This window comes from Geotrypetes seraphini, chromosome 3 (assembly GCF_902459505.1).
Source record: "Geotrypetes seraphini chromosome 3, aGeoSer1.1, whole genome shotgun sequence".
Taxonomy (NCBI): Eukaryota; Metazoa; Chordata; class Amphibia; order Gymnophiona; family Dermophiidae; genus Geotrypetes; species Geotrypetes seraphini.
Window position 1 is genome coordinate 241,282,302 of NC_047086.1, and position 15,514 is coordinate 241,297,815.

At 42.1% G+C, this 15,514-nt stretch overlaps 1 protein-coding gene across 1 annotated transcript in view; it reads right to left on the reverse strand.

The window, feature by feature from the left end:
- The window catches only part of ARG1 (arginase 1), a 49,481-nt gene extending 45,532 nt beyond the window's left edge, over nucleotides 1–3,949 (reverse strand). Inside the window, exon 1 of the mRNA XM_033935419.1 lies at nucleotides 3,850–3,949. Coding sequence (XP_033791310.1) covers nucleotides 3,850–3,900 — 51 coding nt within the window. The 5' untranslated portion in view covers nucleotides 3,901–3,949. The remainder of the gene's footprint in view (nucleotides 1–3,849) is intronic.
- Between the last annotated feature and the right edge of the window lie 11,565 nt (nucleotides 3,950–15,514).

Sequence of the window (15,514 nt, forward strand, 5' to 3'; positions counted from 1 at the left end):
AGTGCGTGTATATCTTTCCTTGGATGGCACTAGTGAATTTTCAAATTCAAAACATGCACATGCTTCTGTTTAGAAGATTACCTCAGGAAATGTACGAATAACATATACATTTCAGAGATTAATTTACACATATAATCAACTGTCTGGGGTTAAACTATAGTCATGGGCCTGGAATTTGCTCCCTCTCTATCAATACTAAATCCATTCTGCCAAGCTTCCAAATGAGTTGAAGACATTTCAGTTTCAGAAGGCAATTAGTGGGTTTGAGTAAGCAGGTTGTTTTGCATCTGTTTTAGTAGGTTTGTGATGTATTGTTTCAAATGTATGTATTGTTACCCACCTAGACTAAGGTGAGATATAAATGTTGTAATAAATAAAGTTATACATAGAAATGTCAAACCAATCTCCAATCCTGCCTCAGGTTAGGTGAAGTTAAGAATAAACCATACACTATCCATCTCCACCCTTTTGACCGAATCCAAACTCCTTATCTCTTCAGTCATAGACCAGGTTACACACTGGACAAAAAACTTTAAACTTAAACTAAATCCAGAAAAAAACAAATTCTTCATGGCGTCCCCATCAAAGAGAGCCATTGAATCCTCAATTGACCTAAACGGAACAAAATTCATTATCAACCCCACAATAAAAATCCTAGGATTCACTCTCAACCAACATCTGACACTTGAGGCCCATACCAACATTCTAATCAAAAAATGCTTTAACATACTGTGGAAACGATGCACACTAAAGCCTCTCTTCGACTTCGCATCATTCAGATTGCTAGTTGAATCCCTCATCCTAGGATCTCTGGATTACTGCAAAATCATTTACCTTGGATCCCACAAGAAATCCATCAAGAAACTTAGGTTAATCCAAAACACGGCAGTACGTTTGATCTTTGACCTGAAAAAGTTCAACCCCTTACTTCAAGAAACTTCACTGGCTTCCAATCGAGGCAAGAATCGTATTCAAATTTGGCTGCCTATGCTACAAAATACTATCCGGCGCTGCTCCAACCTATCTCCTGAACCACTTTTCCCTACAACACAAACCCCGCTTCTCCCGAAAGCCTTTACTTTTCACATTCCCCACGCCAAGAGGCTGTCATTTCAAAAAATTCCTGGACCGAACTCTAGCCTTTCAAGCAGGAATCTGGAACACCCTAAGTGGCCTCCTCCTGAGCTCTCCGTCATACCACTCATTTAGAAAAGCACTACAAACCAACCTATTCGACAAATTCATCTAACAGCCCCAGCCCAGCCATTTTCCTCTCCCAGCTATCTCCCCCCATGCCCCACCCCACTTCCTAAGCTACACGCCCTCCCCGCACCTGAAAAACCCCAGTTTGCATAATCCCTACAACTTGCTCAATCCCATCCCAATCCCAAAGCATATCCTCTGCTTGCTCGTTACCATTCTAATCCAATGAATTCAAAAATGCCTCTCTTTATCCAATGACGTTTCTCTTTTATTGCTATAAGCTCTACTTGTTTGTTCCCTCTCTAAACTAATGTGTAATATCTATGCCTAACTATTCACACATTAAGCTCACTGTACCCTATTATTATTGTACACCTTCTTGAACTGAAAAGGTATGATGGGATATAAATAAAGCTATTATTATTAACTTTATGTACATATTGGGTACAAAGGGTGTTCAATAATTTATCTACCTATTTCTAAGTGTAGGAGTGGGAAGGGATAGGGGAGCTGAGAATGGAAGAGACAGTATAGGAAAAGGCAGGGTGAGAGAAAGAGAGTACTGGGGGGGAGGAGGAGAAGCAAGGGAAGGGAAGAGAGAGAGCTGAGGTTGGCTTCAGAAGTGACACAAATGCTGAGACCATTGCAGATGTTTAGTGGGTGTCTGCTATTATCCATATTTAACAGTGGTAGTAATAATACTTTTATATTATACTTTTACTGGTATATTATTATGTCATGTTTGTACACCTAGAAGTCTCGAGTAGGCGGTATAGTAAATTTTAAATAAACCTGAAACTTGATAATAGAGACACACTCACCCCTACTAACTCTTCCATATTACTGTATCTCCTAAAATGTCTATTATTTTTAAATTTGTTCACTTGAGGTTCTTCCTGCTTCAGTTCGTCCCACTTGTTTGACTGTTCTCAGTCACAGTTTCACTGCTTTAATTTCATTTAAAATGGCATTTATAGCCTGCTTATGCAGGTCAGGATTCAAGAAGGGTGACCAAACAAAAGACTTATAGGGACTCAAGTTTACACCAGTTGATATAAATGCCTATCTTCAACTTCAGAAAAGCAATAAAAAGATACCTCTTCATCTGACCTCCCTGCCCTTGATCCATGGACTACAAAGAATTGTATATTAGTAACCGAACCAGTCTGTGTCACGTAAGGATAATTACACCTAATATGTACCAACTAGGATGAGAACTTGCATTGTAATCTTGTACTGATATTCTGTACGTTTAACCTGTAATCCGTTCTGCGTTCTTTGGGAACAACGGGATAGAAACCGAATTAAATAAATAAATAAATAAATATCTAATTCATGTGAGCAGTCTAACTACCTCTGAATAAGAGATGGCATGAAATAGCAGAATACCATAACTATATCTTCTAATCCCTGTTCACAAACAATGTATGTCCTAATAAGACGGATCCAAAATAATTTGAGAAAGCTGCATTTGTTTTTGGCCTCTTTGTCTGTTATTCCCTTATAGTCCCCCACCACCTTTTAGCCCCCTCTGTGTGTCTGTCATAATTAGATTGTAAGCTTTTCTGAACAGGGACTGTCTCTTGCATGTACAATGTACAGCGCTATAGAAATAATAAATTGTTGTTGTATTAGACTATAAGCTCCAAGGCGAAGGGACTGTCTATTATGAGTGTCTGCAAAGTGCTGAGTACATTTGGTAATGCCTTATTAGAGAATGACATGGGGACAAATTTGTCCCCGTCTCCATGGGATCTATCTCCATCCCCGTCCCTTCCCTATGAGTGGGGAGGAGTGTGTGGCGCAGTGGTTGAAGCTACAGCCTCAACACCCTGGGGTTGTGGGTTCAAATCCAGCGCTGCTCCTTGTGATCCTGGGCAAGTCACTTAATCTTCCATAGCCCCAGCTATGTTAGATAGATTGTGAGCCCACCGGGACAGATAGGGAAAATGCTTGAGTACCTGATTGTTAAACCGCTTAGATAACCTTGATAGGCGGTATATAAAAAAACCTAATAAACTTGAAACTTGAAACTAGTTCTGACCTTGTCCCTGCCCCATCCCTGCAAGTTGTGTCCTCATCTGCACAAGCCTTGAACACTTGTGCAGATGAGGACAGAGTTTGCAGGGATGAGACAGGGAGAGGGACAGAACTCGCAGGGACAGGGAAAAACAATGTTACTTAGACTGTGACCTGCTATTTTCATCTCAAATGTGGCGTAACCCAGATGATATATTAAAGATATTTCCATTCGTGAAACTCGGGGCTCCTTTTGCTGTGGTGCGCTAGGGCTTTAACGCACGGAATAGCGCACGCTATATTGCCGTGCGCGCTAGACCTTAACGCCAGCATTGAGCTGGCGTTAGTTCTTGAAGCCTGGCACGCGGCGATTTCCTGCGTGTGCTAAAAACGCTAGCGCACCTTAGTAAAAGATGCCCCTAGATTTCAGTCCATTTTTACCCCACTGATCTTTATCTGCCATCATTCAACATATTTCAATGCCCTGTTACCTTTACAGATAATAAGAAAAATTCCCCTAGACATAATGGGATAAGATTAGTTTCTTGCTTTTACAACAGTTTGTTTAGAATTCTTCCTGGCAACTAAGAAAATATTTTAAAAGCTGAAAATAGGGGCTTAATTTACCTGTCCCTTGGAAAAAGGTGCTCCAACGATTCCAATTTTCTTGCAGCTCATCTTGCTACTGGTTAGACCACAAAGGGTGCTGCCTTTTCCCTGCTTGAAGTGACTTCTCCAATAATTTGGGATGGCAGTCACCTGTCTCTATTTATTAGAAAAATGATGCTGCTGAATGAGGTCAGAAGGAAAGAAATCTCCACCCACTGAAACAATTGAGCAAACCTGCCCTCAGAATTTCGGTGCTTCCTTTCAGCCCTGCAAAAGTACATCAGCTGCCAACCCAGCATTGCCAAATGTTGGAAACAGAAAGAGAGTGACACATATTGATTAGTCAAATAGTGAAAAGAAAGTGACTGACACAGGGTGCCAGTCTTACTTTTACTAACTGTTTAGATACGAGTATTTCCTTTCATTTGACAATTTGGCATTATTTCTTCTCAGATTTAGATTTATTGCTTATTGCTTTGTTATCTCCTCAGGAAAGACATGTATTAAATTATAATGCACAATAAACCATAAGATGTTACTTAGTAATGTATTACTTGCCCAGCACCGGCCATAGCTAAGTGTGTATTCCAAATACTTTGGGCACTGACCTATGGAGTATTACAAAGATCCTGTTTTATAATCTAGCTCAGATCACTAGCTGAGCTGATTTGGCTGACGGATACTTAGTTCTACATCTACACGAATGACCTGCAGCTACTCATAACCTCTAAACTAAACTAAACCATAGGTTTATATACCACATCTTCTCTATAAAAATAGAGCTCGGCACGGTTTACAGAAATTAAAAAGAATAAATACAATAGGAAGTTTACAATTTTGAAAAAAAGCCAAGTTTTCAAATGTTTTCGGAATAACTGGAGAGAGCCCAGATCACGCAACTGGACAGGAAAATTATTCCAGAGCTCAGTAATTTTGAAAAGAGACTTCCCTAATTTACCAGTATAGATGATGCCTTTCCGCAAAGGAAAAGATAATTTGAGTTTTTGAGTAGGTCTGGTAATCTCAGATCTTATAGAATTCCAAAATAGAGGAAGGAAGGAAGGAAAGATGCCCTGCAAGATCTTAAATGTAACGTAGGTACATTTAAAATAGACTCTAGAAATAATTGGAAGCCAATGAAGTTTTAGCAAAAGTGGAGAAACATAATTGAATTTACTTATTAGCAGCAGTATTCTGGATCAACTGAAGTCTTTGAAGACTTCTTAGTCAGGCTTAAGAAGACCGCGTTACCCTCTGAACCAGATTTACCTGAAGCCCTGAATAAACTGACTACCTATTTAATAGCAAATCAAAAATGGGCTATAAACAACAAAACTTTCTTGAATCAAAGTAAAACCAAGCACCTGTGGCTCCCTAACGTAATCAATCACAAAGCTGACATCAAAATCCCTTTCGGAAGGTTTGAATTCCCCCTTAAACCACAGGCCAAGAACTTGGCATTCAGCGAGACTGAATAGGCGGTTCATAGACAACCCCGCGAAAGACAAAGGCGCGCGCCGAAGAAAATTACAGTTTTTAGGGGCTCCAACGGGGGGTTTTGTTGGGGAGCCCCCCCAGTTTACTTAATAGAGATCGCGCCGGCGTTGTGGGGGGTTTGGAGGGTTGTAACCCTCCACATTTTACTGTAAACTTAACTTTTTCCCTAAAAACAGGGAAAAAGTGAAGTTTTCAGTAAAATGTGGGGAGTTACAACCCCCCAAGCCCCCCACAACACCCCCACAATGTGGCGCGATCTCTATTAAGTAAAATGGGGGGGTTCCCCCCACGCCCCCCCGTCGGAGCCCTAAAAACAGTAATTTTCTGCGGCGCGCACCTCTGCGCTGCGCTCAATTGTCTGCGCGCGCCTTTGTCCCGGCGCGCTTTTGACCTGACACCGAATAGGCTGATCCCCCAAATCCAAACAATCTTCAGGAACTGCCTCTATCATCTTTGACAGCCACACGGTGTCCCTCTGTACATCAAGAATGCAAATCTTGTCACACTGGTTCAGACAATGATTACACCAAGGCTGAATTATTGTAATGCACTCTATATTTTTCTGACTACAGAGGGTTTGCATCAGTTCCCATTGTTTCAGAATGCCGCAGCACAGCTAACAGATGGTTGTAAGCGATGTGCTTTCACCATAATTTGTTTTGCAAAAACTCATTGGCTACCATAACAATACAGGGCTAAATTTAAAACTCTGATCTACAGGGCTCTTAAAAGAAATGTACCAAGTACTTAAGGAACAGGATCTTCCTCTAACCATCTCCATGGTCGCTGAGGTTACCCCATGGAGTATCCCTAACCACAACCTCTCCAAAGGAAATAACACAAAATGTGACTGACACCCACCAAAGATCCTTTTCTGGGATGCACTCTCAGAGAGCTTTTCCCTAATGCAAGGCTATCTTTGCGTCAGGAAGACAGTGATAGTCTGGCTCTTCTCCCAAGTCTTGAATGGAAAAAGGAACTAGCTAGTCACACATACAAGAACTAATGCTGGTTGCACATAATGCAGCAGGACTTGCTTATCCCACATACTCTAGCTAAGATAGTTTCATACTGGCCAATATTCAATGCTATTTGGTTGGCCAAAAATAGCTCCTGGTTTGCCAAATAGCACATAGCTGGCTATTCACCAATAGGCAGCTCTCCCCCGTTGCCAGATCTTTTGGAAAGACACTTGTTCTAATGGCAGTAACAATTCTATAGCCACAGAGGAGCATTTTCGATAGGACGTCTAAGTCTGTGTTTGGACATTTTGGGAAAGACGTCAAGAAATTCAATACAGAAAATGTCCATTCTCAAAACAGCAAGACGTCTATTTTTTTATTTTTAGAATGACCTATGTAGACGTTTTGGTCCTTAGTACATCTATCTTTTATGGCCATTCTCAAATATAAAGATGTCAAAATGAAAAGCACACAAAAGCCAGTTTTTCAGACGTTCAAGCAGCTAGCATTCTTAGCAAACTGTTCACAGACAGCTAAGCATTACTCAGCGCACAGCAGAAGGATTACTGCAAAGAATGTCATATTAAAAGTCCCAGGTAAAGACGTCACTTTTACTTGCTTCTATTGAATGGTGAACCCTCCAAAATCCACCCAAAACTTACTGTACCCATCTGTACACCACAACAATGGCCTTTATGCCTGCAGGACATCTTAATGTAGATACAGTAGGTTTTGGAGGGCTCACTAAACAATAGAAGCAAGTTAAGGCAACATCTGTACCTGAGACTTTTAATGGTAAATTCACTGCAGTGCTTCTTAGAAGAGCCCTGGCTCAAATATTTATGTTAACATCTGCAGCTGCTTGGGCTAAGAACTTTACAGCACCCCCTTGTAATATAGACTAGAATGAACTGTTTTTTTAACATCTTTGGGTGGTGGAAGGGGGTCAGTGACCACTGGAGGAGTAAGGGGGGGGGGTCATGCCTTAATCCCTCCAGTGATCATCTGGTCAGTTTGGGCACCTTTTTAGCATTTAGACGCTTTTAAAACAGGTCTAAAAAAAAGCCCAGGACCTTTTGTTAAAAGTTTGATTATGCCTGAGGTTCATCCAAGCTTGTCGTAAGCCCACCAAAAACATGCCTCTAACATGTTCCCTTAAGATTTGGACGCACTGAGACAAAATAACCAAAAAGACATCTAGAAAGTCTGTTTTGAGGATGCCCATTTGGACATTTTGACTAGTAAGGCGTCCAAGTGCTGGTTTGTGCTAATCAGTTAGCGCACCTTAGTTAAAGAGGGAGTTAGTGTCATCATAGTGATAATCCATCTGGATTAAACCAGGAACTTGATTTCATTCCTTTTTTTGAAACTTTTAATTTGTTGGGTTTGTTTTTTTTTTTTTTGTTTTTTTTTTTTTTAAGAGTTCAGTTCTTTATTTTAAGGCCAATAGCAATAAGAAGTTTAATTCAGGAAAAAAATAAGAAATTATATATCATTTTTTTGTTAATAAACCAATTAAACAATTAAAGAGGAAAAAAATGTTACATTTTCTGAAAAGATGAACATATGAACATAAGAACATAAGCAGTGCCTCCGCTGGGTCAGACCAGAGGTCCATCGTGCCCAGCAGTCCGCACACGCGGTGGCCCATCAGGTCCAGGACCTGAACTGTAATCCTCTATCTATACCCCTCTATCCCCTTTTCCAACAGGAAATTGTCCAATCCTTTCTTGAACCCCAGTACCGTACTCTGCCCTATTACGTCCTCTGGAAGCGCATTCCAGGTGTCCACCACACGTTGGGTAAAGAAGAACTTCCTAGCATTCGTTCTGAATCTGTCCCCTTTCAACTTTTCCGAGTGCCCTCTTGTTCTTTTATTATTCGAAAGTTTGAAGAATCTGTCCCTCTCCACTCTCTCTATGCCCTTCATGATCTTGTAAGTCTCTATCATATCCCCTCTAAGTCTCCTCTTCTCCAGGGAAAAGAGTCCCAGTTTTTCTAATCTCTCAGCGTATGAAAGGTTTTCTATCCCTTTTATTAGACGTGTCGCTCTTCTCTGAACCCTCTCGAGTAACGCCATATCTTTCTTAAGGTACGGCGACCAATATTGGACGCAGTACTCCAGATGAGGACGCACCATCGCCCGATACAATGGCAGGATAACTTCTTTTGTTCTGGTTGTAATACCCTTCTTGATTATGCCTAGCATTCTATTCGCCTTCTTAGCGGCCGCTGCACACTGTGCCGTCGGCTTCATTGTCATGTCCACCATTACCCCCAAGTCCCTTTCTTGGGTACTCTCCTTCAATAATATCCCTCCCATCGTATAGCTGCACCTTGGGTTTCTGTTACCCACATGTAGTACTTTACATTTCTCAACGTTGAACTTCATCTGCCATCTCGTCGCCCATTCCCCTAGTTTGTTCAAGTCTCTTTGCAATTCTTCGCAGTCCTCTTTAGTCCGAGCTCCACTAAATAGTTTTGTGTCGTCCGCAAATTTAATTATCTCACACTTCGTCCCTGTTTCTAGATCATTTATGAATATATTAAATAGCAACGGCCCAAGCACCGAGCCCTGTGGGACACCACTCGTGACTCTCCTCCAGTCCGAGTAGTGGCCCTTCACTTCCACCCTCTGTTTCCTACCCGCTAACCAGTTTCTGATCCATCTATGTACATCTCCTTCCACCCCATGGTTCTTCAGTTTTCGAAGTAGGCGTTCGTGGGGTACTTTGTCAAAGGCTTTTTGGAAGTCTAGATATATGATGTCTATGGGGTCACCTCTGTCCATCTGTTTGTTAATTCCTTCGAAGAAGTGCAATAAGTTAGTTAGGCACGATCTCCCCTTGCTGAAACCATGTTGACTGGTTGTCAGAAGTTTGTTTCTTTCAAAATGTTCATCAATGTTGTCTTTTATAAGTGCTTCCACCATTTTACCTGGAACTGAGGTCAGACTCACCGGTCTGTAGTTGCCCGGGTCACCTCTTGATCCCTTTTTAAAGATGGGCGTAACATTGGCTATCTTCCAGTCCTCTGGGATCACGCCTGTTTTCAGGGATAGATTGCAAATTTGCTGCAGTAGTTCCGCTATCTCCTCCTTTAGTTCCTTCAGAACCCTTGGATGGATTCCGTCCGGACCCGGGGATTTGTCAGTTTTTAGTTTTTCTAGCTGCCTGCGTACGTCTTCCAGGCTCACTTCCATGGATGTTAATTTTTCTGCTTGATCTCCCTTGAAGATTTGCTCAGGTTCCGGTATGTTGGATGTGTCTTCATTTGTAAACACAGACGAAAAGAACATGTTAAGTCTTTCTACTACTTCTTTCTCTTCCTTCCTGTCTCCATCGTCCAGCGGTCCCACCTCTTCCCTGGCTGGCTGCTTCCCTCTAACATATCTAAAGAAAGGTTTGAAATTTCGAGCTTCCCTGGCTAGCTTCTCTTCATACTCTCTTTTGGCTTTTCGAACCACACGGTGACATTCTTTTTGATACTTCCTGTGCTCTTTCCAGTTGTCCTCAGTTTTGTCCTTTTTCCATTTCCTGAATGAATATTTCTTATTGCCTATCGCTTCCTTCACTATTTTAGTTATCCATGTCAGGTCTTTTGTATGACTCTTTTTGCACCCCTTTCTGAATCTGGGGATATACAGATTTTGCGCCTCGCTCACTGTGTCCTTGAAAAAAGACCAGGCATGTTCTACCGTTTGCCATTTCTTGGAAGTGTTCCTAAGTTTCTTCCTTACCATTATCCTCATTGCTTCATAGTTTCCTTTCTTGAAGTTGAAAGTTTTCACAATGGTTCTATTTCCTTTCGGTATTCCTACTTCGACCTTGAACTTGATCATATTATGATCGCTGTTTCCCAACGGTCCTACTATTTCCACTTCCTTTGCAGGTCCCTTTAACCCATTTAGGATTAGATCCAGAGTGGCATTTCCTCTCGTCGGTTCTCTTACAAGCTGCTCCATGAAGCAATCTTGTATAACCTCTAGGAATTCTGTCTCCCTAGCGCATTTTGAGCTTCCAAGACTCCAGTCTATCCCAGGATAGTTGAAGTCTCCCATAATAACCGTGTTACCACTTTTGCATTCACGCTTCATCTCGTCTTCCATTTCTTCATCATATCTCTGGTTTGCCCGGGTGGACGATAGTATAGACCCATCTTTATTTCAGGCCCTTTCCTTCCAGGTATTTTAACCCATAGCGATTCCAGGTTGTTGGTCGTCTCTGCTTTGTCCATTTTTGTCGATTGTATGCTTTCTTTTATGTATAGGGCTATTCCACCTCCTTTCTGTCCTGACCTGTCCTGGCGATAGAGCTTGTACCCTGGCAGTGCTGTATCCCATTTATTTTCTTCATTCCACCATGTTTCAGAGACTCCAATGATGTCTATGTCTTCTGCATTGGCCATGGATTCCAATTCCCCCATTTTGTTTCTTAGGCTCCTTGCATTAGTATATATACAATTTAGATCCTGGTATTTTCTTGTCTTCATTTCCTTTCCCTGTGCTTCGGTCTTTAGTTTATTCTCTTGTGCTACAATACTTCTAACCTCCTCTTCTGTGTTAGTCAACTCCTGTAATTTGACCATTGTTTCTTCCCAGCCTTTTTTCCCTCTAGTATCTTCATGGGATACCTTCTTCCGAATCGTCGACGCTTGGTCGACTGTCGGCTTTCCCCTTCTTCTTAGTTTAAAGCCTGTTCTATTCCTCTCTTGACGTTGTTTGCTAGAAGTCTAGTTCCCGCCGTGCTCAGATGCAGTCCATCTCTCCTGTAGAGCTTGCTCTTGCCCCAGAACGTTGTCCAGTTCCTGACGAAGTGGAATCCTTCTTCCTCGCACCATTTCCTCATCCACGCATTTATTGATTGTAGTTCCTCCTGTCTTTTCACATCTGCCCTCGGTACCGGTAGGATCTCTGAGAACGCTATCTTCTGAGTCCTCATCTTCAGCTTCCTTCCCAGAATCTTGAACTGTTCAATCAGCGCGCTTCTTCTATAGTCTCTCCTGCTGACATCATTCGTCCCGACGTGGATCAATACTGTGGTCTCTTCCGTCTCCGCTCCGTCCAGGATCTTTTCAATTTTGTCTACGATGTCCTTGGTTCTTGCTCCTGGGAGACAGGTCACCAGTCGATCCTCTCTCCCTCCTGCTACGTGGCTGTCCACATGCCTCAGGATCGAGTCTCCCACTAGGATCGCTGACTTTCCCTTCTTTAGTTTTCGCTTCGGTCTCAGGTCAATGTCCTTGGAGTACTTCGCTGCTTCTTCTTCTATGTCTTCGATGTACTTCGCTGTTTCTTCTTCTAGGCATCGACTAGCCATTTTCTCCCCCTCGTGTGATGTTCCTCTGTGGGCGTCTTCTTTGAGGTCATCTGCTTCTTCTTCTCCCTTCCATGTTGGTGTTGGTGTAACTTCGTCTTCCATCTGAAGTTCATTCTCTTCCACCCTCCTCCTGTAGGCTTCCTCAATGAATTTCTCGAGTTCCCTGACTTCCTCCTCAATGTGTCTCTCGTTCATGAAGTCTTCAGCTGTCCTGACTGGGTCCTCAGTAGTGTAGAGTCCTTCTAGCTTATATAAAACTTAAAAGGAAAATTAAAAAAGGCAAAATTAAAATATGCAATGATTACCAAGGTAATGCAGGTCAGGGTATCAAAGATGAAGGGTCACACATTATTAAAAAGAATTCCAAAAGGACATCTGCACCATGATCTCGGATGCTAGAGTCCACCTTAGGAGTCAGAGACTAAGGAAAAGATCTAGGTGTCATCATAGACAATATGCTGAAACCTTCCTCCTCATTTGTGTTCCAACGGTGCCTTTCTTTCAGTAAACTTGAACATTTTGGTAGACATTCAAGCAGCTTCTTGGGTAAAAAGATTTTTACATGACTGCCATTGCTGTTTCCATGATCATAGAAACATAGAAACATAGAAAGATGACGGCAGAAAAGGGCCATAGCCCATCAAGTCTGCCCACTCTATTGACCCACCCCATTAAGTCTGAATGCTAATGACCTGGTTCCTTAACTCGACCCTCGTAGGGATCCCACGTGGATGTCCCATTTATTCTTAAAGTCGAGCACGCTGGTGGCCTTGATCACCTGCTCCGGAAGTCTGTTCCAGTGATCTACCACCCTTTCTGTGAAGAAATACTTCCTGGTGTCACCACTAAATTTCCCTCCTCTGAGTTTGAGTGGGTGCCCCCTTGTGACCGAGGGTCCTTTGGGAAAGAATATATCATTTTCCACCTCGACACGACCCGTGACGTACTTAAATGTCTCAATCATGTCACCCCTTTCCCTGCGCTCATCTTCCTGCTTGTTTTCAGCAGCCATTTCCCCTCCGCGCGCCACATCCTCCTCCTCCTCCTCCTTTGTTGGTTTTTTTAATACATTTTGTATACATGTGTGTGTATACACACAAGGAAAGTAAAACAAATATAAAAACAATTGAATTTAAAAAATCAAACATATGAATCATAATAAAGTTTCACAGAAAAGGAATTAGATCAAGTGCATTATAATATTCTCATTTTTGTTCTTCTTTCATAAGAACATAAGAATTGCCATACTGGGACAGACCGAAGGTCCGTCAAGCCCATTATTCTGTTTCCAACAGTGGCCAGCTATTGTGTCCCACCATCTGACAGGGAGTCAAAAAGCTGCATCAGGGATTCATCCTCTTCCTTACAATCAGGAACAACTCAACTCAAACATGGCGCTAGCAATTATAAATGTTGCCAGAGGATTACTATAAAGGGAGAAACAAAGAACACCCCCTCATACTAACAACCAATCAGCTGCCACAGTTCATTAGTTCATTGGAAGAGAATACAGTAGTTGTTAACATCCCTTCTAACTCTTCAGCCAATCAGCTTCAGTAGATCTTATGCCGGAGGAAACTTTTCTTTTTACTTTTAACAAAAAATATAGCAGAGAGTTCTTCAGGGCAATTACCGCTCCTCATACACTATCAGCTGATTAGCTACAAAAATCAGTATGTCATTGGAGAGAGCTGGTTAATCAAACTGCACTTCAGTTTGAGTTGAGATGTTCCTTTTTTTTTTTTTTTTTAGTTCAATGTTTTTTATTGAGTATTATGAAAAATACAAGAAGCAGTCCAAATACAAAATATCAGAACAGAACACTTAGTATAGCAAATATTAGACTACAGTCAGCAATAAAAGAACCAAATCATTCTAAAAGATCCAAAGTACTGAAACTGCTTGTGAAGAATAAAAGATGAGAGAGAAAAGATAGAGAGAAGAAAGAAGATCGAGATAAAGAAGAAGAAAGGAGAAGGAGAGAAAGAAGAAGAAGCAGCAGGTGAAGAAGAAGAAAAAGAAGAAGAAGAAGACAACAGGAGTGTCTACGAAACAGATTGAACATAGGAATCCAAGAATCTCCAAGGTGATTTACATCGCACTAGGTTCGTGGAAAGTCGGATTATAGTTTTCTTTTCATATGCATATGATTCAAATTTATGATACATGCTCAAAGAGTTCCACCAAAAAGTATAATCTAGTAACGAAGAAGACTTCCAATTTTTCAAGATGTGCATAAGGGCAGTCACAAACATGGCATCGATGAGTTTAGGAGGACAGTTCGACTGAGCAAAACAAGGGTGTTGAGATCAAAGAATTATAATGTCCAAAGAAATTTCTTCCGAGCAGTTAGTAATAGATTGTATGGTGTCCCAAATGCGAGCCCAAAAGGAACGAACTGGAGTTCCACCAAAAAGTATAATCTAGTAACGAAGAAACATAGAAACATATAGAAACATAGAAGATGACGGCAGAAAAGGGCTACAGCCCATCAAGTCTGCCCACTCTGCTTACCCACCCCCTGTCTATGCCCTAATGACCCAATTTCCTTATCTTGACCCTCGTAGGGATCCCACATGGGTATCCCATTTATTCTTAAAGTCTGGCACGCTGTCTGCCTCGATCACCTGCACTGGAAGCTTGTTCCAATGATCAACCACTCTCTCTGTGAAGAAATACTTTCTGGTGTCGCCATGAAATTTTCCACCCCTGAGTTTGAGCGGGTGCCCGCTTGTGGCCGAGGGTCCCTTGAGAAAGAAAATATCATCTTCCACTTCGACACGTCCCGTGAGGTACTTAAATGTTTCGATCATGTCTCCCCTCTTCCTACGTTCCTCAAGAGTGTAGAGCTGCAATTTGTTCAGTCTCTCTTCGTACGAGAGACCCTTGAGCCCCGAGATCATCCTGGTGGCCGTCCGTTGAACCGATTCAATTCTGCGCACATCTTTACTGTAATGTGGCCTCCAGAATTGCACACAGTACTCCAGATGAGGTCTCACCATGGCCCTGTACAACGGCATTATGACTTCAGGCTTTCGGCTGACAAAACTTCTATTGATACAACCCAATATCTGCCTTGCCTTAGATGAAGCCTTCTCCACTTGATTGGCAGTTTTCATGTCTGCACTGATGATTACTCCTAAATCTCATTCTGCTGAAGTCCTAGTTAAAGTTTCTCCGTTCAAGAAGTACGTCCTGCATGGATTTCCGCTTCCGAGGTGCATGACCTTACATTTCTTAGCATTGAAGCCTAGCTGCCAGGTTGAGGACCAACTTTCCAATGTAAGCAGGTCCTGCGCCATATAATTCTGTAAACTGCACTCACTTACTATATTACATAGTTTGGCGTCATCGGCGAATAGTGTTATTTTACCTTGAAGCCCTTGAGTCAGATCCCCTATGAATATGTTGAAAAGGAGTGGACCCAGGACCGAGCCCTGCGGCACTCCACTGGTCACCTCCGATGTTTTAGAGAGGGTACCATTAACCACCACCCTCTGAAGTCTGCCACTCAGCCAATCATTGACCCATGCAGTTAGTGTCTCTCCTAACCCCATCGATTCCATCTTGCTTAGCAGCCTGCGGTGTGGGACACTGTCAAAAGCTTTCCTGAAGTCCAGGTACACGACGTCCAAAGACTCTCCCAAGTCCAACTTTCTTGTTACCAAGTCAAAGAAGCTGATGAGATTGGATTGGCAGGACCTACCCTTGGTGAATCCATGCTGACTGGGATCCCGAAGATTCCCTTCATTCAAGATCGTGTCCAATTTGCTTTTAATTAGTGTTTCCATGAGTTTGCACACTATTGATGTAGAAGACTTCCAATTTTTCAAGATGTGCATAAGGGCAGTCACAAACATGGCATCGATGAGTTTGGAGGACAGTTCGACTGAGCAAAACAAGGAT